The sequence below is a fragment of the Urocampus carinirostris genome, chromosome 10 (assembly GCF_059441175.1).
Source record: "Urocampus carinirostris isolate Australia breed hairy pipefish chromosome 10, RoL_Ucar_1.0, whole genome shotgun sequence".
In the NCBI taxonomy this organism is placed as follows: domain Eukaryota; kingdom Metazoa; phylum Chordata; class Actinopteri; order Syngnathiformes; family Syngnathidae; genus Urocampus; species Urocampus carinirostris.
Window position 1 is genome coordinate 19,411,777 of NC_142358.1, and position 27,053 is coordinate 19,438,829.

Genomic DNA, 27,053 nt, shown 5'->3' on the forward strand with positions numbered 1-27,053 from the left:
CAACTCACTTGCCCATTCAGACCTAGGGAGAATTTGGACCAGCCAATGAACCTAAGATGCATGTTTTTGGAATGTGGGAGGAAACCGGAGTGCCCGGAGCAAACCCACGCAAGCACGGGGAGAACATGCAAACTCCACACAGGAAGGTTGGTAGCTGGATTTGCAACCATGACCTCAGAACTGTGCCGCACACGCGCTAACCCCCGCCGTGCTGCCCTTATGTGAGAACACATGGATGCTAATGGCACGGCGTATCTAGCAATTTTAAGGTTTTTGTGCCACCCGAGGCTGAAAAAGTTGTTTCAACAAGTATGAATTCAATCAAAAACCTCACTCTCATTCCATTTAATACTCTCTGTGTTTTCGTCCGCCGTGGTTGTTTATTTCGACACTTCCTCCTACCTCTCAATGACGTGCAGGTCGTTTGAATGCATTTCGACCGTTCACACAAAAGTCACATTCCAAAAGATCTGATATGTATCGGATTTAGGACAACATATGAATGTGGCCTGGCTGCGATGTGAAAAAAAATATTTTACGTGCCGTTCAGATGGAATTGAATAGCTTTTTCACGCAAGGATTCCAGTTGATTTACTTTAAAGTTGCTTAGTATAAGAAAGTTCGAAGTTGAAATGAGTTGAAAGGTTACTGGACAGTAAAAAAATCAATGCTATTATAAATTAGTAGAATTATAGATTTTTTAAAATAAATAAACATTATTTTAGTGTATAATATTACATCATTATGGGTAATATACTGATTAAACGGACCCCCAAAAATGTTCCTTTTGTTTAGACTTTTTCTAGATTTTTACCTATTTTGTTCTACTTTTTTCTTCTTTTTTATATCATTTGTTCTTTGTTTTCCCTTCTTCCTTTGTTTGATTGTTCCTACATCCACTTTTAACCAAGACAAGAAAGTCTAATCACATTACCCCGATTTTAGCTAACCTGCATTGACTCCCCGTTCGCTTTGTGATTTCAAGGTTCCGTTGGTAGTATACAAAATCATGTATGGACTTGCTCCCTTATATCTTTCAGATATAATTTCCCCCTATATTCCGGTTCGGAGCCTTCGCTCTGAAAATGCTGGTCTACTAGTGATCCCAAGACCCAAGATGAGAACCGCAGGTTCAAGAGAGTTCTCCATTCGGGCCCAGATATTGTGGAATGCTCTGCCCTCTGCGATTCAAACTACACCCTCAGTGGAACTGTTTAAATCTAGGATTAAAACATACTTCTATTCCATAGTTTATGAATGACCTATATTTGACGTTGACAATATCTGTGTATCATTTGTTATTGCAACATCTGTTGCAGCCTGGTCATCCTCGAAGGGGGATTACCTCATGTGCAGTCCCTTCTCAAGGTTTCTTCATTTTCCTCATGTTGATGTTTTTGAGTTTTTCCTTGACCTCATGTAGGTTTTAGATCGGGGGATGGTGTAACAATAGTCTGTAGTCTGCAATAATTTGTGTTCTTTAGAGTTATTTGAGACTCCTTGTGAATAAGGGCGTCACAAATAAACATGACTTGACATGACCTTTCTTTGGGTGGGCAGAGTGTATCTGCGGATGGGGACGGCACAGGCCCACCCCCTCCGCAAACGCCCCTGTGCGCAATAACTCGTTGGCTTCTGGGCCTCTATGCCATACGCCTACTACAGAAAAAATGGCTAGGTCAAGTCAGAGGTACGATAATGCTTAAATTATATTTTAAAATAAAAATACTGTATTTCCTTCTTCCATTTTCTGCTCCGCTTATCCTCACTAGGTCGCAGGGGATAAAAAATATTGTATACACCTAATTGTCAATCACAAAAAAGTTTCACTCAAAAGTTCAGTGTGGGTTGTAAGTATTATTTTGTCCACTTGGGGTCACCCTCCTCAGATGATCAGTGTAAATTGTGTTACAAATGTGACGTTCCCTATAGTAAAAATAAATATCCACAAAAAGACATAAGAAAATGTAAACGAAATTTTCAAAATTTTGTCCAGTAATTTTTTTGTATTGTATTATAAATAAATTGTCGTAATAATTAATTTTCTTGTTACTTTACCAGTTATTTATTTTTGTTTGTTTTTTATGCATTTCTGCAACACGTTTGGTTCCCTTGAAATTTGTAAACTTTCCATTGTTGTTTAACTGTTTCATGCCAATTTCGTTTGTAATGATGCGAAGCTCATTAAAAAGCGTGAAACAACTAGAAATGGGATGGTTATCAAACCTTTTTACGTCATGAATTCGTTTTAAGTATAATTGCTGTTTTCCAAAACTAGCGTTGGCAAAAAATGGAAATATTTAAATTTTGTTAATTTGTATCAAACTGCGTTGCAATTACAATAGTCTCTACAACACAATGTGATAAAGTCGGTCGTCATTCCTTTTTCCTTTTTCTTTTTTTCTTTTTCGAAAGTGCCTATGACGCACGTCGTTGTCATTGAAACATTCCGAGCTGGCACTTAAGCACAAGCTGATGTCAGTGTTATCTGCATTTTGAATTTGGTGACATCACTGACATGCCGACAAAGGCTTCCCAATTTGCGGCTATTCCACCAGAGAAGACCGAGGTAAAATGGCATTCTTGCAGTGGAAAAATCTTGACCACAAGACACGTGATTAATTTGTATTCTAAATTCTATATATAAGTTCTTTTTGCAGCTGTAGTTTCTGTTAATTTACCCGGTGCAATTCGCAGATTTTCATAACGTCAAATTTAAATGTGGTGACATGCCTCCAAAGGTTTCACAAATTGCTGCTGTTACACCAGAGAAGACGGAGGTAAGACGTCATTCTTGCAGTGGAAAAGTCTTGAATTTGAACAAAACAAAGCTCAGAAATCATAAGACACATGGTTGCTTTGTTTATATTCAAAATTCTTATACTGGAGTTCTTTTTGAAGCTGTAGTTCCTGTAATTCACTCAGTGCCATAGACATTTGCATTACTTTTACATTTTTTAGTGTGTGTGAACGTGGCAAAGCTTAACTAATCGTATTTTCCGCACTTTAAGGTGCACCTGAAAGCCTTTAATTTTTTCAAAAGCTGACCGTGCGTCTTATATATAGATCAAAATTGAATGGCAAGGTCTCGCAACTAAGGTAAGCAGCCGCCGACTCGATTTTCCCCCATAGAAGAAGTAATCTGTGGTGCATGCCGGTGTTTCATTTCCTAACCAATGTGTCAATCATCGTTTGAATCTGTCACTATTGGCTAAAGTTATTCGGATGTAAAGGAGGCAGGTCCATTTTAGCTTTTTCGCTTAGGCTAAAGCGGGGAAAAACAAAGCCTGCAATTGGTCGTAAAAGATGTGAATCGCAAGTGAGGTTGCTAAACAGCCTGGAGATTTTTTTTTACCAGTCCGTATTTTTGAACAGCAATAATTAGGCTGAACAGATATCTAGCAACAAGCAATGTCCATCGATGCAGATGCTTCTCCGCGGATTTTTTCTTTTATTTGTGGGCATTATTGCGTGTTTTGGAGTGTGTAAATATTTTATACGGTTGGATTTACTACACTCACATGTAACGGGACCATGGTTGTGTGTTATTATTGAAAGTGATGGCTGTAAGACGACTTTGTTGAGCTTTATATATTTCCCAGTATCTTGTTTCAGACTGATCTTGATGTTTCTGTGATGAGTCTATTCTTAAATTCAATTTAATTCAATTTAAAGTGTTTATTGTCCTATGCACAGGAAAGAACCACGTTTCCACACACAATGAAATTCTTACTTTGCTGTCCAAACAGTTGCCAGCAAAAAAGAAAATAGAAATTGAGAAATGGTTGGCATTTCTTGAACCCCAAGAGTTTAACCTTCCTAATGATGTTTGAAATGACGCATTTGAGGGATTGGTGACATTGTAAAGACACCGTGTCCGTACGCATGTGTCCGTACGTGTCTGAGACACGTATTCGCTTCTTTGCAAGCTGTTGGAATGTGAAGGAGTTAATTAGTTTGACTGAACTATCTGACTGTTTTGTTGACGTTCCCACTGTAGTTCCTTATAGTCCGGTGCGCCTTATGTATGGAAAGTATGTGACAAAAACCTATTTTTGGGGGGTGCGCCTTATAGTGCAGAAAATACGGTACATGAACATTTTCAGCTGAGCAATAACCCCATTTTAAAAATGTTGGTTGCCAAGTCCCGGTTTAACCTATCAGAATGCAGAAAAAAATGGATTATGCATACAAGTGTTTCTAGCACCGTAAAAGTAATGTGATAATGAGATAAAATCTAATACCTTTCCATGTGTCATGTGCATCACTGGTGGTCCAATGATTAGGTGGCGGCACTATCACTGCCGTGATCTGGGTTCGAACCCTGTTGCATAAAATGTTTTGCGATTTTTGTCAGCTTCACTTGTCGTCTGATCACCCATTGCACTAATAAGCTCAATAGCTTTTCTGTATGAAAAATATCTGACCAAAGACTATTTTTGGAGGTGCGCCTTATAACCCGGTGCACCTTATAGGGCGGAAAACATGGTAATTTGACGGTTGTTGTCTTTTCAGGATGATACCCACACAGCCAACTTCCCCATTCAGGGGGTCCCTAACCCTGGGGCCAACCCCGGTTCCACGCTCCCCACTGCCCCAAAATCTTCTAGCACCTCCTCCTCTCTCTCCTCTTCATCCCTGTCGTCTTCCTTGTCATCCTCCTCGTCTTCATCTGAAAACTGGACCTGCGGCATTGCAGAAGGTCAAGACAAGCAAATCTTGAAGAGGGCCCCAATTCACACGGCAGGCAAGAAACCTCTTTCGGGCCCCCAACTGAAGTGGTTGAGAAAGCGAATGAAGGAAAGGATCAGTCGGCGAAGACGAAAAAGAGCTGCTAGATTTTCAGACAATACCCCTCAATGTTCTACAAATGGACCAAAGAAGTAAGGTTAGCTAAGCTGGGGGTGGGCAAAATACATCCCCTCTGGTCACATGCTGACCTTTTAAACTGGCACACCGAACGAAAAACTTTTTATATCGATTTATTGAATACAAAATGGAAAATAAAATACAAAAGAAGTAGCTGTGCGTAATTTTTAGCTTTTTCACTCGCAGCAGCCATCTCCGGGCTTTTGTCATCATTACAGCCATAATCAGCTTGTTCATGATGTGCGTGCAAGTACGTGCAGATCGAATAAACTCTTCTTTTTCATCATGGGTTAGAGTTGGCATTTGGACTCTACCTGAAGCAGGCCTTTTCTTTCATCCATTTTTGTGCTAATCCAACAATAAAATAAAAAATAAACATGGAGACTAGCATGACGTGAGTCTAAAGCACTCCTCGACCTCCTATTCTTTCTACCAAATTTTGTTCCGCCCCAAACAGCTTTGCTAAAAGTAAGATAAGAAGCGCACAGGTGCAGTGGATAATAAAAGATAAAGGCTCTTTGAACTTAGTTGGTCCTTGTTAACACATACTCATCTCATTAGCTGCACCGCTTATCCTCAGTAGGGTCGCGGGGGTGCTGGAGTCCATCCCAGCAATCATCGGGCAGTGGGCAGGGGACACCCTGAACTGGTTGCCAGCCAATCGCAGGGCACACAAGGACAGACAACTCACTCGCTCATTCGCACCTAGGGACAATTTGGACCGGCCAAACACTTACTGAATAGAGAAATATTTAACCTTCACTTTTTTTAAGGACACCTAAAATGACACACCCCTCCTTTAAAAAACAAAAATGTTGAAGTATTTTTTTTTTCAGGAAGTATGGTAAGTATTGAGCTCAAGGCAAACATTTAAATGGTGGTTCTTGTATTTGCGATTTTTTTTAATCTCATGTAATCATTTTTATGTATGGATATGTTCATCAAATAGGGCAGCACGGAAGCGCAGTGGTTAGCGTGTGTGCGGCACAGTTCATGTCATGGGAACCTGTCGTGGGTTCAAATCCAGCTCCAGACTTCCTGTGCGGAGTTTGTATGTTCTCCCCGTGCTTGCGTGGGTTTCCTCCGGGCACTCCGGTTTCCTCCCACGTTCCAAAAACATGCATTTCAGGTGAATTGGCCGGTCCAAATTGTCCCTAGGTGTGAATGAGCGAATGAGTTGTCTGTCCCTGTGTGCCCTGCGATTGGCTGGCAACCAGTTCAGGGTGTCCCCTGCCCACTGCCTGGAGATGGCTGGGATGGGCTCCAGCCCTCCCGCGACCCTAATGAGGATAAGCGGTACGGCTAATGAGAGATGAGAGATGTTCATCAAATAGGGCAGCACGGAAGCGCAGTGGTTAGCGTGTGTGCGGCACAGTTCTGAGGTCATGAGATCGAACCTTCCTGTGTGGAGTTTGCATCTTCTCCCCGTGCTTGCGTAGGTTTCCTCTGGGCACTCCGGTTTCCTCCCGCATTCCAAAAACATGCATGTCAGGTTAATTGGCCGGTTCAAATTGTCCCTAGTTATAAATGGGCGAGTGGATGGTTTTCTGTCTCTGTGTGTCCTGCGACTGGCTGGCAACCATTTCAGGGTGTCTCCTGCCCACTCCCCGAAGATAGCTGGGATGAGCTCCAGCACCCCCGGGATCCTACTGAGGATAAGCGGTGCAGATAATGGATGGATGGATGTTTATCAAATTTCACGTAGGAAAAAAGGACTTTATGAGCTAGCCGTATTGGATTTTTAGATTTTTAATGCATATTATCAAATTTAGTGCTTAACATGGTAGGAAAAACAACATTCTTAAGGGGGCCGCAACAGTAGAGTAATGGAAATAAAACGTGCACCTTAACTGGAGGGCTGTTTCTTACAGCATTGTCTCTCGGGCCACAGAGAATGTGGAACCAGACCACAATTGGCCTACGGGCAGTGAGTTTGGCACATTTTGTTGAAAAGGGACGATGTGCATTATTTAACATCTTCAAGTGGCAAAAAAAACTTGATTTGATCGAAAAAATATGTAGAGGGAATTGTCAAGCTTAAAACGTCAAAAGTCTGGGCAAAAACACAAAAGTAAAATGGTGTGTTTTTGGTCACTTTGAGTCTCTGTAGTTTGTTTTCTTTTTTGTTCTTTGTAGCACTCCTTTTTGGTTTCACTCCACATTACAGGGACATCAAGGGGTCAAATATCTCACACTGTCCCTTTGATCACGTCAGACAAAGGTTGCAAATTTATATTTTTAGGGTCAGTTGTTGGTGATAGGAACGAGTGGAGAGGTGTTGTAAAAGGATAGTGGGATTTTTGGACGCGTCCTAAGGGATAGGCAGGGCACCTACATGATGCGGCAAGGGTAAACCAGTGAAAGCTGTCGGGCCATGCTGTTGAACAAAAGAGTGTGTTGTGTCACCCTGACCCAAATGACATGGCCGCTTTCTTGTGTCCCGTTTCATCTGGAGAGATGAAAGCATGACCAACTTAGGTGCTGAGGTGCCTAACTTGTTTGGGTGTTTGGGCATTTGGGTTGGCCATGGTCCAAAAATGTTTGTGTGTGTTTTTTGCAATTTTTTCCCTTTTAATTTTCTTTGTTATTGTATGCGTTTGTGTTAGGATTGTATAATTATATTTATCCTACAGTTGATATTTAAAATGTTATATGTGTTCTCAGCCATTTTGAAGAGTTCTCAGCCTGTAAATCATTCTCCAAGGCCATGAGTTGTGTTTTTACAGACTGTGTTTTGTTCTCACATACCAACGGATATGTGAGAACAAAACAGTAGGGTCGCGGGGGTGCTGGAGCCCATCCCAGCAATCATCAGGCAGTGGGCAGGGGACACCCTGATATATATGATTTTTTTTAAACTGAACTATCAATAATGATAATATGATAGGAATTTTGAATTCCGTGTACTAGCTTGCTAAAAGATTTATAGATCTTGGCAGAACCCCTGAAATTTAGTGATACAAAGATCGAACTTATAAATCGGTGACAAATATAGATAGATAGATAGATAGATAGATACTTTGTTCATCCCCGAAGGGAAATTCACATTTCCAGCAGCATCCCTGAGCTGAGAACAATCGAGAACAATCGAAAATAACACGGGGGCTGCTGGAGTGGCTGCCATTCGTGACGGCGCCGGAAGAAAAGATTCAATTTGAATCATGTACAAACAAACAAACAAATATAGTAGATATCTGCGTATTCATTCAGTTTTGATCATCGAATTATTAATTTATTTTCTGCATTTGTTGATGGTAATTGCGAATAACAGGTTTGTCTTTTTCCATTTTTCTACTTACTGTACTTTTCTTTAACATCTTAGTACAACATAATTCGTGATATCAATCATCAAAACAAATGAGCCGTTTGAAAGCAAGCTCTCTTCGATGAATTGAACAAGGAAAAAAGCCGTTTGTCTAATAAAAAGACTGACCTTCGCTCGACAAGAATTACCAACAACAATGACGTAATCTCGAAGCGACGAGATCTCATTAGCTAAGATCGGCGTGCAGGAAAATAAAAACTCGTACAGCAAATTCAAAAATGCGTTAAATCTTTGTTAAAGAGTAAACTAAATGATAATGAAAATTTAAAGAAAAAAAAAAAAAAAAAAAAAAAAGGTTGCGTACCCAGCATAAATGATGCGTCTAGGACAGGTAAGTGGGAAAATGAAAACACTGAGTGTATAATACAAGATAATTATACAGAATAGTTTAAAAAGAAAGGATATTTGAGTAAACAACTAATCATTTTTCGTTGAAAATGCGAATAGCAAAGGGTAATAACTTTAAGACGTGTAGTTTTGCTCTTAATAAAGCAAGGACGATTAAAGCAATGAAGATGACTAAAAACCGTCCATTATTTTAGTGTCAATCTTCTTGTTCGTAAATGGACAAATTCAAAAGAGGCGTAAGACGTAAAAAGATTATTTCCTTAGTTGTTCTCGTATTACAGAAAAGAAAATTCGAGACTAGTAATAATTAATAACGTAGATGAAGCTATTTCAGTCACTGAATGAATTTGTTTTCCTTTTAAACAGGAAAGAAACGTATTAATAGTCGGACCAGATCATGTTGATCTGTATAGCCTTGATCACAAGGGATCTCGAAGGGCTGCATAGAACATAGACTAATGCGTAGAAGCAAAGATTGTTGCGCAGAATAAAAGATATGAATAAACAAAATAAATACACTTAACAAGATGGTTCATGAGTGACGGGTATGTATTGCTGTATATTGAATCAATAACAAAAGATTGATTATGATTACAGAGAGAAGAAAATAAAATAAGAAAAGTTATGACATTAAGTTAGATTTGGCATTTTTAGAGATTTTTTAGATCTTTTGAGAATTTTGATGTTTAGATAGTGTGTGGGTTTGGAATTTTGACAAGTTTAGCCCAAAGGACAATTGGGAGGACAATTGATTACACACTGAATTTTTTTAGAATGAGTGTTACGATTGACAAGTGATAAACAAATGTGTAACAAATACTGACTTATGGTTTGGTTAAGTTAAAAGGAAACGGTTTCTATGGAAGAGAATTTTTAGAAGACAATGAGAAATAGATTGAACAATCTTGAAGAGGTTCATAAGAAATGAAAATAACGGATTAATTGATTTCGAGACATATCATGCTAATTTAAAAAATAATTGCATGGGAAATAAATGGATAGAAATTAATTAAACTAAGATAATGTCTACTAGTACTTAAATTGAGAAAAATTTGAATAATCCGGTTAATTTACTAAAAATCCCAGTATGAAAAGCACATAAATTAACGGGACTCTTAAGTGCCAGTGAATTCCACAAAAAGACTCTTTCCTTTCTTTTTGAAAGTGGGTGCACTCTCTAAAGGACATGTAAAAAAGAAGTCATGGACAGAGATTTGCTGAAAGAGACAAAGACATCAGTCATCCATTATCTGCGCCGCTTATCAACAGCGAGGCCAAGGGAGTGTTGGAGCACATCCCAGCTGCGCTCATCAACAACGAAATCAAGGGGGTGATGGGGCACATCCCAGCTGCTTTTCAGACAGCTAACAGGAGATTCCTGCAGTCGTTGCCAGTGGAATTGACAGAAAAGTCAATAAAGTCATTTTGTGTTTGACATGGACACATTTTGAAAAAGTATTTTTGATGGGCCAAAAGCAACATTCAAATGGTGAATGTAATGTGGAATAAGCAAATCAAAGACTGAAAGACAACAACATTCAAGAATACGTCTGCTTGAAGTTATATAGAGTCTTGTTAATACAAAGTGTAAATGTACTGAGGAAGATTGTTTAATTAATCTTGCAAATTTATAAATGCTGTCTTATTTCACTCGTATTCATAGATAGTGAACTTGGGTTTTAACTCAGGGGGGAAATTTTGAGACATTCAGTAAAATATAAGTTAAAACCTAGTTATGTCTGCAATTGATGAAAAATTGTCTTCTGAATAAGCTCTCCATATAACTTTTTTGAGATTCAAATTACGAAATTTGGACGGATAGAAAAAATATTACACAAAAGAAATGTTGTAATATAACAAAATTATAATGTTTGTCAAATTGATTTAGAAAAATCAATTAAAATAACCATTCACCATTAGATTATCGCCCACATTGAGAACATTTTTGGATGGTATTTTTGATTTTTGGCAAAATCATTCACTTTGAGCGTGAATTACCTGCTTTCTTTGCAAAATACTGTTATTTTGAACAAATTTACTTACTGAAAAGATAATATATAGGTTATGATTTTTACAAAAGGTAAAACAAAGAGTGAATCATAACAATAAAAACGATTTTTTGCTAAATTGTTAATTTAACAATCTATCCTGGTCATTTGCCTCGAGGGGAATGACCAGCAGCAAAATAGCACATTGAAAATCAAAAGAAAATGCAAATAAAAAGTGCATAAAAATTTTTTTTTCGAATATGATCAATCTGCAAAAGAGAAAACACTCAAATCAGGGTAAACGATTCTGACAAGGATAATGGTTAAACTGATTCAGTGACTGAATTTAGTGAAAAAGCAAAATTTGAGATTTAGAACTAACAATTTAAAAAATAAATTGTTTATCTTCGAGTTGGAGTTTTGGGATAGAATGCTCAAAATTGATAGGGCAACTTATAGTGGGGATTTTGATTTTCACGTATAATAAATATAAAGACAACTTAAGAAAATATACAAATCTATAAATGAATTTATTGTTTTGTTTTTTTTTTAATTTGTTTTGAGCCATGGAAGTCTCAACAGGGGGGAAAGAAGGCATAGAATAAACTATTAAAAAAATATATATTTTTAAGTCTGTTCTTTTTTCCCTCTATAGCTTTTCCCTGCTGATCAGATGACGGAGTTCTGTCAGTCCAGGGAGCGTCAAACTTAACTTTTCTTTAGCTTTTTTCATCCATACAGGAGATGGTGACCCCTGCTGAACAGATGACGGACTTCTGTCAGCCCAGGGAGCTTCAAACTTAACTTTTCTTCCCAAGGGCAGCGGTCAGGACTCTGGGGAGGCTGCTATCTCATGGAAGAAGTTAGCTTGCCACATCCGAAAAGAGGTGCAGTCCAATGTGGACAACTGGATGGTGTCACCTCATCTACAAGCAACACATCATCACGCCAGGAGGCGTCGGGGTGCCTAACGGTGGCCATGCTCATGAAAAACGGCATCAAAGCCGCCAATGATGTCCTAATCTATTCTCCCGAAAGAATAGGAAAGCCAGTTAGTTGAACCAGGAGATTGGGTCTTGATAAAAAGCAGAAAGAAGAAAAACTGGCATTCACCTAAGTGGGAAGAGCCCTACCAGGTGTTGTTAACCACAGGCACAGCAGTAAAGATTGCGGAACGAAGCATATGGGTTCATTTGACACAGAAAGTAATTAAATACGACTAAAATAACTATTTCTATCTTAGCATATGCCGTAACCGTTCTCATTTGCGTCATTGTAATAGCATTGTGGTACTTGCTGTAGAGTTGTAGTTCCTCAACAAACTTTCAGAGGTAGTCTGGCTACAAAGGGGGCTGTAATTATAGTTTGCAGTCATCTCAAACCAGTGAAGATTGTCCACAACTCTGGAAGTATTAGGAGGAATTGCAGATCTACAAGTAGAATGCTCATTTTAACGCATATACAGCTGTCTTAACCATAAAAATGACATGGTGAAAATAGTAATGACACAAATGTTGATGATGATTGCCTGTCTCTGCATTTTTCCTTATATTTACTCAGATCCTGGTCATTATGACGACAACCTCTGTTGTTTTATTCATGATTTCTCTGTTGAAAATCGTAATGCAAAGTGACAGTTGAATGAAGTATTAATATCACCAGTTGGATAAACAGGAGGGAAATGTTAGGATTGTATAATTATATTTATCCTACAGTTGATATTTAAAATGTTATATGTGTTCTCAGCCATTTTGAAGAGTTCTCAGCCTGTAAATCATTCTCCAAGGCCATGAGTTGTGTTTTTACAGACTGTGTTTTGTTCTCACATACCAACGGATGTACCCTGACCTATGACCTCTTCATGCCATAACTCAAGATTGTTTTTCACCAAAGAGCCTGGGAAAAAGGAGTTTCCCAGGACCAAGGTCACCTGTCATCATTGGATGGAAAGCAGACCTTCGAAAGAAGACTAATCAACTCTACGTAGCAAAGGCAAAAACTGAATATTAGAAGGGAGGTTTTTCGAGGAGATCCTCAGAGCCAGAGCCAGAGCCGAGCCGAGCCAGAGCGCAGCAAGCAGGGCAGAGCGAGCGAAAAGATGTCTAACAACAGAATGTCGGCGGCTCTCAATATGATGATTAATAAAGTAACTAATTATAAAGAACCGATTCTCTTTGTCCTATATTGCAGAGCGTTTTATTAAAAATGTTGGGGACATGAACCTAACAGTTTGTCTTGCTGTCAGTCACCCCTCTTGAGGGATATGACCAAGGTAGATAGATAGGGTCAGTTTCACCCAAAGACAATGTGATACATGTGTTGTATATCCAAAATTAGGACAACAGAAAGGTTAAGAAGAGACTAGAATGGAATAAAGTAAAATACGGCGGTGCGGTGGTTAGCGCGTGTGCGGCACAGTTCTGAGGTCATGGGTTCAAATCCAGCTACCAACCTTCCTGTGCAGAGTTTACATGTTCTCCCCGTGCTTGCGTGGGTTTCCTCCGGGTACTCCGGTTTCCTCCCACATTCCAGAAACATGCATGTCAGGTTAATTGCCCGGTCCAAATTGTCCCTAGGTGTGAATGAGCGAGTGAATTGTCTGTCCCTGTGTGCTGGCAACCAGTTGAGGGTGTCCCTTGCCCACTGCCCAAAGATGGCTGGGATGGGCTCCAGCACCCCCGCGACCCTACTGAGGATAAGTGGTGCAGATAATGGATGGATGGAATAGAATATATTTGAATAGAATATATTAAAACATAACAAACATATTCGAATAGAATAGAATAGAATAAAATACAAATAGAACAGAATACAAATAGAATAGAATACAATACAAATAGTACAGAATAGAATAGAACAGAATTTATTGTCCCTGAAACAAATGGACAACAAAATTGAAAAGTGCCATTGTGATAGTGCAAGAACGTTACAAGATAAAATATCACATTTTAAAATAATAAGTTAAGAGTAATAGTATAAAAATAAATGAACAACTGAATCATCCCTTGTCATTATCGCACATTCCCGTCTAAAGATGGTAACCAGTGTTTCATTTAGCAGCGTTGAGGGTGATTATTGCCTTAGGGTAGAAACTGTTTTTCAATTTAATAGTTCTAGACTTGATGATCATAAATCATCTACCTTTACTTCAGCCACCAACGACTCCGATGTCCCTTACAAGGGCAGGATCTATCATCTGAGGTCACACGTATTCATCCGCATCTTTTTTTGGTTATGCTACCTGTTTTTAACGTTTGTAGGAAAATCAAATAAGAGTCGCTGTAGAAGGGCAGGATAAGGCTTGTTGGTGCACACGTAGTGACTACCAACACTAACATGAAAGGATTTAAAAACTACCCTCAGGGTGAGTATACAATGACAGAGTAGACTAGAGCATGCTGTACTCATACAATAAGGGTCTGGAACCAATGGCTTAAAGGTAATGTGCCACCAGTGCAGACATTCTCTGTAGCGTTACTATTCTGTTGATCTTCAAGTTGAGTTCGGTACATGCATAGCCGAAACAAGACCACATGTAGTTCTGTTTTCTATATTAAGGGGACAATATTTACGACAGTTTACAGTCCGGGTTTACTCCAACCCACAGCGTTTTGGCTGTAAAACATGTAAGTCTTTATATGAAAGCTCACTAAATAATGTATGTTCCCTGTTGAGACATTTTATTATAAAAGCCCACAGGACAAACTGTAAACACAAAACAACACCAGCCAAGCCCACAAAGTAATTTGATTGGGTGAGCGGTAGGAGTGGGTGGATTTCATTGGATGAGCGGTAGGGGTGGCCGGATCTCTGCACACATAGCAGCCATCATTCAATCAGCCCAGACTAAAGACATTTTAGCATTATATCATGAAGTCTCAGAATTCGTGGAAAGGAATCACCCAGCAAAAGTGGTAGCACTAAGTGTGCCTCGAGCATTTTTGACAGATGGTCAAATTCCGACAAAAGCAGACATCATTGGATCAGTTTTTCAAGAGACGCGAGGCAAAAAGGTAAATTAATATTTTTATCATTTCCTATATTCTTTGGTTGTTGTTTTTTTTACATTATAGGCCTCTCGTTTTATGTTTGTGTGGTAATCTAATTGTAACATGTATTTGTTTAATGTTTTGATGCTGTTTTATGATTAATTAAGAAAATATCATACCGTGCTTTTGCGGGGCTTGGAACAGATTAGCGCATTTACATACAAAATTCGTCTCTACTTATGAAATTTTCAGGTTACTCGCAAAACAAATTGAATTTGTAAGTAGAGGTACCACTGTACTTTACTGCATCTACCCTGCAAAATTCCTTTTATCAAATAGTGTCACATTATTTTTTATTGTTCTTAGGCACTTTTAAGATCATCATCACAACTAACAAAAACTTGTTTTCTTACATTTAGATGCTGTACTGGTCCTATCGAGGGTGTAGTCGACTGCCTGATCAAAATAAACATGTTTTTATAAATAGGGTCTTAGTTGAGTAACCTACTGGGGGTACCTGCCATAATATGAAAACTTAATCTTAGTGGGACCTGCGTGAGTTTGATACTGATGCTACCTCTGTGCTAATTAGTCAGGCAGCATACAATATTTAAACGCTAATGTTGGAGATCGATGTGTGCCCGCCCTGCAATATAATAGGCTAGCTACTTCTTGGTTTGACCCACAGCAGCGCATACAGTAGGCTACACATCACTGATAATAGGTTTCAACAATTTAGCTGATCTGTTAGCTAAATTTAACCATTCATTGCAAACTGACTGCAAAGTATTCTATTCAAGTTGAAATGCAGAACGAGGGGGTTACTGGGGTGTGGAAGGAGATAGAGCTGAAGCTGTTGAACTGAAGCTTAAAGGACATTGGATGTTTCTGACATGTAACTTTCGGTGAGTTTTTGCCTTTGGAAATCGAATGTCTGAACCTCCCTCAGACCCCAGTTCGGCTGTCCCCGGGTTAATTTAATTTGAGACCCCTGTTCTACAGATTAAATTACCACAGTATTTGAGTCGCGCAAAATTTAACCTGTTTTTATGCATCCGATTTTAAGGCCGAGTTAAGCCAAAATAAGAAAATATGTACACAACCTTGGCAAAGCTGGAAGACTGCAGCCCGGCTATAAGGAGTGTTGCGTTCAGTGTCAAACACTGTGGGAACTCGTGAATGCCCTCTGCATCTTTTGAATGCACTTAATTTAACTTGTCTGGACCACATGCTGGGCCCATTTGCCCCCCTGGCCTCTAATTGAATAGTACTAGACTGCAACTTACTTTCTAATCTCCAAATGGTGATAAGCGATGCAATGTTTACATTCGTTGCATAATAGAATAAGTATTTGACTTTAGCAATACTGCAAAAAAAGTAAGAGATTGTGCAATGATATTTGCAACAGGAATTCACGCAAATACCCATTTTTCCATGCAAGTCATGTGATTGCAGTGAATGCATCAGCTTGCACGAGACAGCCTGACTGCAGACTAGTGATGTGTTGTTTGCTCCCTTTAAAATGCTCTTTCTCTGTCTCTGTCTCTTTCTCCCTTTTTCTCTCTCTCTCTGTCTCTCTCTCTTTCACTCTCCCCTTTCTCACTCTCTTGTTTCTATTTCTCTTGCTTTTTTCTCTTTTTTCTATTTTCTGTCTTTCTTTACCTCTTTGCCTCTCGCTTTGTCTCAACCTCTCCTCCTCTCATTGTCACTTTCTCTGTCTTTCTCTCTTTTTCTTTGAAAAGAATGAAAAAGACAGAGAAAGGAAAAAAGGGAAATAGAAATAAAGACCAAGATTAGAGATTGAGAGAGAAAGGGTGACAGAGAGAAGGATGTGAGGAAAGATACAGAGAGAAAGAGCGAAATTGAGAGAAAGAGTGAGAGGAGAGAAAGAGGTAAGAAGAATAAGGAAAAAAAAGAAAGAAGGAAAGAAAGAAGACAAAAAAGAAAGACCGAAAAAAGAAAGGAAGGGTGAGAAAAGAGAAAAAGAGACTGAAAAAAGAAAAGAGCGATAGAGGAAGGGAGTGAACAAGAGGGAAAGAAAGAGTAAGCTAGAGCAAGAGAAGGCGTGAGCGAGAGATTGAGAGAGAGCAAGAGAGGAATAGAGACAGCAAGGTAGATGGAGAAAGATGGGGAAAGAGGGAAAAATACAATAGGAAAGGGAGAGCGATAAGGTGCGGAAAAAAAAATAGATAAAGTGAGAGAATGAGAGAAAATATCAAAATAGCAAGATAGAAATGGCAAGAGAAAGACAGAGTTATAAAAGCAGAAAGAGCAACTGGAGAGAAAAAAAGAGAAAGAGAAAGAAAGATAGAGAAATGGAGAGAATGGCAGAGAGGAAAGAAAGAAACGGAGGAGCCGCCACCTGGTTGATAGGGAGGTACCGGTGATATGCCGAGAAATGCATCCCTGCCGAGATTTGCATTTCCTAGCTACTATAACCACTTTTACCTCGTTTTATCTCACTTTTATATCAATTTCTGGGAGTGTAATGGCGTACATATGACCAAAACCACTTCGTCTTGCATTTGTTGGCAATGTAATACAACTTAAACTATTCCGTCTTTGTATTTGTTGTGAATGTAATCGAACGGTAATGCACACCGTATATAAATCACTTTTGAGAACTGTTATGCACTCTACCATTAAGCTTATTATGCTGAAATGAGCTTTATGATAGAGTGCATAACAATTTCAATACGAGTGATTTGAGTAGAAAAGGGCAAAATAAACCTGTTACCTGCTCAAAAGTGATTTATATACGGTGTGCATTACCGTTCGATTACATTTACAACAAATACAAAGACGCAATGTTTAAGTTGTATTACATTCCCAACACATGCAAGACGAAGTGGTTTTCGTTATATGCTCGCCATTACAAAAAGTGATATAAAAGTGAGCTAAAACGAGGTAAAAGTGGTTATAGTTGCTAGGGGGTGCAAATCTCGCATTTCTCGGCATAACACCGGCTGTCGTCACTCCCTTTTCAGAGAGCTGGCTCACAGGGACGTTTCGTACGCGAACGACCCACTACTAAAGGACACAACCCCCTGCGCGGCGAAACTTACCTTAGTTGGCAGCGGAGTGGGACGAAAACCAAACCCCACCATGAGAGCACTCTTTTTCGTTATGACGTTCGGGATTTGTGCGGCGTCTCAGTACCTGGGACCGCAGTCGCTCGGCTTCAGCTCTTCGGTCCGCTCGGTGTGCAAGCCCATCCCGAGCAGCCTGACTTTATGCACCGGGATCGGCTACCGGCACATGAGGCTGCCCAACCTGCTGGGACACGACACCCTCCGGGAGGCCCAGCAACAATCCGCAGCTTGGCTTCCGCTCGTCTCCAAGCTGTGCCACAAGGACACCAAGAAGTTCTTGTGTTCCTTGTTCGCTCCTGTTTGCGTGGCGGACTACGGTGGCGCTGTTAGCCCGTGCAGGAGTTTATGTGAGGCCGTGCGCGATCACTGCCTCCCCGTCATGAGCGCTTTCGGTTTCCCCTGGCCCGAAATGTTCAACTGCAGTCGCTTTCCGCGCGGGACTCAACTGTGCATCCCCCCCAGCGAGGAGCAGGATGGGAGGACCATTGAGGAGATCACCGAGGAAGAGGCGCTCAAGGGTTTGTGTGCTATGTTATCTATGGTGTTGGGCGCCTTACTGAAAAACAAATTTGAGTTACTGTTACTTGTTACTTCATTTCTAGATTCCAGATTGCATACCTGTCAACCTCCACGGCTCCATGCCCTTACAAACTGTCGTATTTTCCCTAACAAAATAATCTTACACCACATTTTTTCAAAGGTGTTTATTTATGTTATATATACATGTGTTTCGTTATATCATATATATTGTTAATTGACATTTTGTTGTGAGATTCTAAGTTGCTCGACATGAATGAGGTTTATTATAAAAAAATCTTGGGCGTTCACTGTAGAAGAAAAAATACATGCAAATATGATTAAGTAAAATAAGACATTTTCTTATTCAAATTTTTAATTCATTTTATGCATTTAATTATTCTTGGTAATATACTGATTAAAACCTGTCTTTTTTCATTTTCTCCTTTTATACTCCCTTTTTTTCTCAACTTCTTTATACAACGTAATTATTCGTAATATAATGCATCAAAGCAAGCGAGCCGTTTGAGAGCCAGCTCTCTTTAATGAGTTGAGCCGAAAAAGCAGGTTCTCTAAAAAGAGACGGACTTCCTTTCACTACATCAAACAGCTCGCTTCGTTTGCAACGAAAAAAACGATACTGCGATAGAGCCTTCCGTGGCGAACTCGTTTGACTTGATTGATTTGCGGTTTCGTGATAGTCGGTGTATACCGGATGGTACCCGTAATTAACAAATTTGCGTTTTTCCGTACAGATTTTCTCATACGTCGTACACGTCTTAAAATGCATAATAAACATACTTTGTACGGCAAAAACGTACAGGTTGACAGGTATGAGATTGTTTCCATTATCATTAAATTAAATTTCTAACTCTGGTGTCCAGTGTTTGCAAAACAAGTTTAAAACCAGATACAAAATAAAAACATATATGTATACAAGAAGGAAAATATTAAACTCAGATATTCTGCAATGGTATATGTTGCACTGTCTATTGTCGATTTAATCAATCATTTAGTCACCCTCCAGATTACTGACACCCCAAAGTAGCAGTGTTACTCTGAAAGTAACTAGTTACAATTGAACAAATATACTCGCATACCTGTCAATCAATTGTATTGTATTGTATTTGTTTATTCAGCCAGTATAAACCATAAACATGTTATATACAAGGAATCATTTGACACGCGAACTCTCAATAATGATGTAAAAGAATGAAAATAATAGGGTAAAAATATATATTATAGTGTATAATACAAGGTAATTAAATAGAATAGTTTAAAAATAAAATATGTAAATAACAAGAGTAAAGTAGAATAGGTCAGAGGAACGTCGTTGCATAATAATACTATACATAATACCTAATAATTTCTCGTTGAACATGCGAATAGCGCAAGGGTAAAAACTCTCTTTAAGACGTGTAGTCTTGCTCCTAATGGAGCGAAGACAGCGACCTGACGGCAGGTAATCAAAGTGCCTGTGAGCAGGATGACTGGGATAATCCATAATTTTTAGTGTCCGTTTTCGCATACGTTCGATATAGATACTATGCAGGGACAGAAGGCCAGTACCGTCCTCACCTCTGATTCCATTTTTGACAATTCTTTCTGATTGACACGACCAAACCAAACTGTGATTGACCTAGTTCCCTTTTTAATGATTGCTCCCCTTATTAAAGGTGTCCTTAAAAAGTCGAAGGTAGAATATTTGCTCAAGTATGTGTTTACAATGCCCAACTGATTAAAATTTTTGTGCAAAAGGGGACGGAATCCATCGCGCGGATCAGCCAAAAAGAAAAATAAACTAAGAACAATGATGAGTGGGTAATTTAAAAAAACAAAAAATCAGCGAGAGAGTTGCCTGGCCTGAACCCGAACTGATTATTGATATTTTAGAGCCGGCCCGAATTTTGGGTTCAGGTTTTCTAGTTGGGCTCACGCTTATTTCTGTTGCAGATGGAATCAAACCAATTTTGCAGCAGTGAGATAGCTGAATCCTAACCACTAGGCTAGTGTTTTTTTAACCAGTGTGCTGCAGCACACCAGTGGCACAGTATTTAATTGTGGTACAGTACTGTGTCATGAGAAAATTTTCAATTTGTTAGCCTTTGCCATCTAGAGAAAGCTGTCTTTCATTCAGATTTACTTTTATCAAAGATGTAACAACACCGGAATGTTGTTTACCGCAGTTTTTTTAAATTAAAAATGTGACTTGGCCTAAAAAAGGTTGTAAAACACTCCACTACGCCATGTGGATTATAGCTCTCACAGCAAAAGGCGTTGGGTTTTATCTCATCACCACACAATTTTACCCTTAGGGGGCATGTTGTACAACTTTGTTATGGAATATTATGTGAAACAGATCAGCCAAAATAACATTGTACAACGTGGTACTGTGAGTAAAAATAGTGTGATGATGGTATGGAGTTGTCACAGAGGATTTTGGCTTATTATTACGGTTGTTATTGTTACTAGTCACAGATCCCTTTACTGCCTGGGTCTTCAGGGGACCACTTCCTATGGTGTGTCTTGGGGAAGTACAGCCTGGGGGTGCCCATCCTTCTCCAGGCCTTGCAACTATTACTACCGGTATTATTAAACCGGTCCGTTGTACAGAACTGTTGCAGACATTGTGTAACATTCGTCTGATGGATTTGGCTAAATCGTGTCGTGTGAATTGTGAAGCTATAAAGCACAAGAAGGAGCACAAACTACAGAGACTCAATGTGACCAAAACACAACCCTTTTCTTCTATTTTTTTTGCCCAGCTTTTAATGAAGATTTCAGTTTTTAACGGTTCCCAGCAAGATGCGGTCAACCATGTCAGCTCCCTCTAGGTTATTTTACAAGTTATGTAAAATTCATGCAAAATTTCTGACCTACAAGTGTTTAAAGAGTGCACGTTTATATGGTGTTTCATGTCTTTTTGCGTATTATTCAAATACATACTTTTTTACCAATAGGAGGCACTAAATAATACAAAGTTTCCCTTTAGAAATCTATAAACTCTAATATTCTGGACAAAAATGAAATTAACTCAGTGTACTTATTTTTGACAACAAGCTCATCAGCAATTCAGTCTCCATTGATCTCAATACACAGTTTATTTTTAAATTCTCCAAAAGGGCCTCTTTTTTGTTTGAGGGCCTATTTTAACACCTGCCTACTAATTTAGAGACACACTGTATTATCTGTTGTAACGTCTGCTGGGAAACACTTGTAAAATAAAAAACACCACAAAGCTTTTGCCTGCAGGGGTCTTTAACTCAATTTCCCCGGGGCAACTGGAGCTCACGTCTGGATGAGTTAGGGCCGCATCAATAAAAGCTCTCATAAAAAGAAATCACTGCTGTCTATTTGTATTTTTCTACACAAAATAATATGGAAAAAATAAGAGTTAATTAAAAAATGTCAATGCGCAATAAATCTATCCATCTATATACCAAAGCCAATACCCCATTTGTGGGAAGTGGCTGTAGTCAAGAACACACTCCCATTCACTAAACATTAATTCTCCTTCGCTCTTCCCAACATGACACAGAATATTAAGCCCAAAGCACAACAAGGGATGAGTTGCTGTGCCATGCAACCATTCATTATCAGAGAGGCCGGACAGCATACATTGGTTTACCACCTACGCATCAAATGCATCGATATCAGTCATTCTTAACTATCCTTTGCCATTCACATCCCTCCCTAGCACGAAGTCTAGCATGCATTAAATTAATTGACCTCACATCCAAAGCAGGTTTCACCCCATCCATCCCACCATATTGGTCTCCCTCTCATTCCATTCCTCACCACCTTAGCACAAAAAAACTATTTTAGTCAAACAGCCTTCATTCATTCTTTTCATATGTCCAAACCATCTTGGAAAATTGTAGTCAATCCAGTATCAATCTCCCAGAAATAGTTAAGAGTAATAAATAAATATGATAATAATAAAAAGGCAAATAGGGAAAGACTGGCATATACAGTAGTTTGTGAATATTCCTTTCCAATTATAATATTTGCAGCACACACTACAGACTATTGCAAACCACAGACTATTATTGCATGATCCCCTGATCTAAAACCTAAATGAGGGCAAGGAAAAAGATCAAAAACCACAGCATTAGAAATTAAAAATAATTAACAAACAATACACATATTTTGTCAACATGAAATATAGGTCATTCATAATATATATAATATAAGTGGCTTTAAGTCTAGATTCAAACAGTTCCACTGAAGTTGCAGATCGAATCTCAGAGGGCAGAGCATTCCACAGCACGGGGGCCCAAATGGAGAACGCTCTCAAACCTGAGGAACCAGCGTTTTCGGAGCGAAGGCTCCGGTCCGGAACATAGGGGGAAATTAAATCTGAAAAATAAGAGGGATGCATAACTTTGTATACTACCAACAGAACCTTTAAATCACATACTAAGCTAACAGGAAGCCATTGCAGGTTAGCTAAAATTGGGGTAATATGATCAAACTTTCTTGTCTTAGTTAAAAGCCTCGCTGCAGCATTTTGTACCAGCTGCAGGCTCTTGATTTTGGACTCTGGGAGACCGGAGAGTAGTACGTTACAGTAATCCAGACGGGAGATAACAAACACATAAATTAGAATCTCCGCATCAGACTGGGACAGCATGGGGTGAATTTTAGCAATGTTGAGAAGATGGGAAAAAAAGCTGTTCAGTAATATTCTTAATGTGTGTTTGGAAGGACAGATTGGGGTCTACACTAACGTTTTTGCTAGCAGTAATTTGTTTAGTTTATTTGTGGCCCTTCAGTTGCTTTGTAAAAGGATTTTTTTTAAAAAGCTCAGTTCATGAAAGCCGCCATGCAAAGCAGACCTATGTGACGTATGCAACGACAGAAGCATATACGATGAATTTGTGTATTAACAAATGTTAGAGATAAAACATCTTTCATGTTACTGACACTACGAGGAAATTTTACAAGTCATGCCACGACACTCGCGCCGTTGTTCTTGGCAGAGTGCCCGAAGCTCTTTCGCCCTAGAGCAAGGGTGGGTAAACTACAGGTTACATGCTGCTATTTAGGCTTAATTGGGCCTGCCAAACGAAAAGTCATTGTGTTGATTCCAATCCGTGTTGTGCATACTACAATTTCCTTGAACCTTTTTTATTAAGACATTACATGTCAATAAAAAAAAAACTCGTTTTACGCCAAGTATTCCAGCTTTGTAATTGATAAATGGCGAAGCCATACCTCGTAGGTTTATATTTTTCTCGCTATTACAGTTACACCTCTTCAGGCCTAATGTCTCTTTTCAATACCCAGGAAGTGTCATTTGTGATGCCTGCAGTCTGGCAGCTGAGGGAGAGACTGACATCCAGGACAACTTTTGTCAAAGTCCATATGGTGAGAAAAGAGATGATATGATGCTATAACAGGATGTCTTTAAAACAGACCATAACCAAAATGAAATCTTTTTTTCCCGTCCATAGCGCTCAAGATGCGTCTGGGCAGTGTGTCAACAGTGGGAGGAGATCTTCAGCTGGTGCCTTTGGCCCGAAGTCGCATCCTGAGGTGGGCTGGGGGAGGTGCTGAGAGGTCGGGGATAGGAGGCGCCATGACCCACAATGCTCTGTGGCTCCAGGAAGGAGCCACTTGTGCGTGTCCCGGCCTGGATTCAACAAACAAAAAAGAACTTTCTTCGAAGGAGGTCACGGACAAAAAGGGGACGGGAGTCCAGGACGGATGGTATTTGTCCTTGGCTCGGGCTGAGGAGGGAAGGCTAGTGTTGACTCGGCTGGTGCGCTGGACGAGAGGCGACAAAGATCTAAAAAAGTTCATCAGGGGACTTATGAAACAACCCTGCCCTGAGCTGTAGTCTTTTTGATATTTAACTTACTAGCTATTTCTTTGTTACATGTCCTGATTGCAAACATCTGAATAACTGACTGAATCACACATACGCGTATGTTAACTAAACGTGATAGGTACAATGCCTCTACATTTTAACCACTTTTCTTAATAAATGGTCAAGTCACATTTATTTGTATAGCCCTTAATCAAATAGAGTTTCAAAGGGCTGCACAGACCACCATCAGACAGTCCCCCGATCTAAAACCTACATGAGGGCTAGGAAAATCTAAAAAAAAAAAAACTAAGAAATCTTGAGAAGGGTTTGAACATGTGGTAATTTCCCTTGCAGGATGACCAGGCTGCAATGGATGTTCAAAGGATATCAACAAAAAATACACCAGGAGTCTCAAACTCAATTTACTTGAAGGCCTCCTGAACTAGGGTTTGAGTGAGGTTGGGCCACATCAAATATTCAAAGGAAGAAACTCACTGAAAGATGCATCCAATGTCATATAATAATATAATGTAGTATAACAGGCACAATTTTGGGGGGATTTTTTTAACAATTTTTCAGACCAATATTTAAATTTTGATGCGATTTTCAATAAATAAAAAAGTGCATTTTTTTGTGCTATTTTTGTGAGTAGTTAGATATTGACATATTTTAACCTTGAGAAAACAGCGTCCTCTTCTGGGTAGCTTTGTTAGGGTTGCTGTCTACACACACGAGGCTCATAAGTGGATGTGTGGCATAGGAAACTGCTTACAAACATTGCTTCACCTTTATTGGCTAGTAAAAATTTGCCTCTAATTGGCTGACGCCGTTAAAACCTTAACTGTGACAATTCTGGTTGGCCAAACACTCCATCACTCAAATGACAAAGGCAGAAAAAAACACATTAATCCTTAAATAAAAAACGCAGTCACATTGTGATATCGATTATATCTGGGGTAAACGTAGAGCCCTATCAGTAGCCTAGATGGTAAGGCGCCCGCTTTGAGACTGGGAGGTCGGTGGTTCGCGCCCCGGCCGAGTCATTCCTAAGACTTAAAAAGTGGTCGGCGGCGCCCTCTGTTGGCTGCGGCTGCATCGGCTCACTACAACGGGTCAGGTGCAATCGACATTTCGTTCTGTGTACATTGTTACACAGAATGACAATACAAGGAAATTATTATTATTATTAAGGTTCAGTTTAACAGCAGTGACTATCTCCTTCCACACTGTAGCAGCCCCTTGTTCCGAATTTGAATGAAATGTTTTGCGATCAGTCGGAGAAAAAAATGTTTAATCATATCAGATAAATTGTTGAAACTTATCGTCTGTGATGTGTAAGCATTGAAGTGGGTCAAACTAGGAAGTAGCTAACCAATTATATTGCAGGGTAGACTTACATCGATCTCAAATATTAGCGTGTAAATTTTGAGCGCTGACTATCGAATGAGCACCTTGGTAGCAGCCATATCAGACTTGAGATGGTTGCACGAAAATTAAGCTATCTAATTATGGTGAGGGCACCTGTTTGAGACCCCTCCAATACACAGTTAATATCAACAATAAAGTAATAACAAGTTGTTCAAAAATTCCATTTGGCAGCAACTACAATGGTCCCTTATTACCTAAAAATGTTAACTGGTACAGGGGTTAACTTTGTTTTGGAAGAGTTGTTGACCCGGCAGGTTTTACAGTGTTTAACATTTCCCACATTTCGAATGCTTTACACTCTGTGACAGTTTGATTTTGTGCGTTCATTTACATGGACTCACATAATTGTCAGACTTATTCTGTATTTATATAAGCCAAATGAGGGCAAACATAATTACAGTGGTACAATTTGTTCTTGGAGTAACTTGGTAACCTGAAAGTGGAGACACCTTTTGAATGTAAATGCACTAATCCATTCCCAGCCCCTCAAAAGTATGATTTAAAAATTTTATATATCATAAAAGAGCATCAGAACATGAAACATATTCATATTAAAATAAGATTACCGCACAATAAACATAAAACAAGAGGCACATTATGTGAAAACAGAGAATAATAATAATAAAAATATTAATTTACAATTTAACTGGCCTCTTTGTTTATTGGTCCTCAGCAGTGTTTTTTTCCCTGCGTTTTTTTTTTTAAAAACTGATCAAATGACGTCTGCTTTTGCCGGCTCTTGACAATCTGTCGGAAATGTTCTAGGTAGATGTCATCATAATGAGCGATATCTCGACCTGTTAACATTTTCTGGGTGATTCCTTTCCACAAATTCTGGGACCTCATAGAATTTCGCCTAAATGTTTATTTAATTTGGGTTGATGGAATGATGGGTGCATCCTCCTCCTTGTTGTCTCTGAACTCCTCCTGCTTGGCCGTGTTTCTTTTCACACCTTTCTATTATTTCTCTTCCTCTTCTTTTCCCCTAGTCCACTTCTTTGCATGTTTTTCGAGGGGCCCGTTGTGGATGATAGCTCTTCGTCGCGGTAGCATACAGTAGACTGTTTACAGAGTGGGAAGGGAACACCAAGAGCATGACGGGATTCACACATATTCCCTGGTTGCCAGTAAAAACTCTGGGAATGGCGATTGGCAGCACGTACTGTACTGTATTTTTGACTTCGTATCCTTGAAACGCCTTCATAACTAGAGAAAACATTTTCCTGTTCAGATACTTTGTAACGTGAAACTTTTGTAAGTAAAGACATTTGTAAGTCAAGATCCAATAACCCCAAAATGGACCATTAATAGGTCACTAGGAGCCAGGCTAGAATTTTTGAACCAACATTGCTTTTTAGAGACATATTAGTCGGACCTGTACAGAGTTGTTGATATACACATGATTACGACAATCACATAATAATCTTTGTTCTGTTGTGTGTGTTTATTTTTAATATAATAAATATAATACATTCTCATCTGATTTACAGAAACTGTTGCTCAATCATTCATTCATTTTCCAATGGCTTATCCTCATTAGGGTTGCGGGTGTGCTGGAGCCCATTCCAGCTAATTTTGGGTAGTGGGAAGGACACATCCTGGACTGGTTTTCCGATAATCGAAGGCACACAGAACCAAACATCCATTCACACACACACACACACTCATTTCTACGGACAATTTCGG

General features: G+C 39.3%; 1 protein-coding gene across 4 annotated transcripts; it reads left to right on the forward strand.

The window, feature by feature from the left end:
- Positions 1–2,465: 2,465 nt before the first annotated feature.
- Positions 2,466–26,850, forward strand: sfrp2l (secreted frizzled-related protein 2 like). Of its 4 annotated transcripts, none has more exons than XM_088345788.1 (6): positions 2,466–2,569; positions 2,698–2,780; positions 4,516–4,883; positions 17,507–18,129; positions 23,417–23,497; positions 23,584–26,850. In XM_088345788.1, the coding sequence occupies exons 2-6, from the start codon at positions 2,730–2,732 to the stop codon at positions 23,967–23,969; spliced, it is 1,509 nt and encodes a 502-aa protein (XP_088201914.1). In that variant the 5' UTR covers positions 2,466–2,569; positions 2,698–2,729; the 3' UTR covers positions 23,970–26,850. The 4 variants fall into 4 exon arrangements, with proteins under 4 accessions (XP_088201914.1, XP_088201916.1, XP_088201915.1 ...); XM_088345789.1 differs by having other exon boundaries at positions 2,494–2,625; XM_088345787.1 differs by having other exon boundaries at positions 2,505–2,614.
- Positions 26,851–27,053: the final 203 nt, after the last annotated feature.

Coding starts and splice junctions, on each gene's coding strand:
- sfrp2l (XM_088345787.1), top strand. CDS start 2,575: ATGGCATTCTTGCAGTGGAAAAATCTTGACCACAAGACAC. Junction 2,615..2,697: donor AAATCTTGACCACAAGACAC/GTGATTAATTTG, acceptor TGCAATTCGCAG/ATTTTCATAACGTCAAATTT. Junction 4,884..17,506: donor TCTACAAATGGACCAAAGAA/GTAAGGTTAGCT, acceptor CTCCCTTTTCAG/AGAGCTGGCTCACAGGGACG.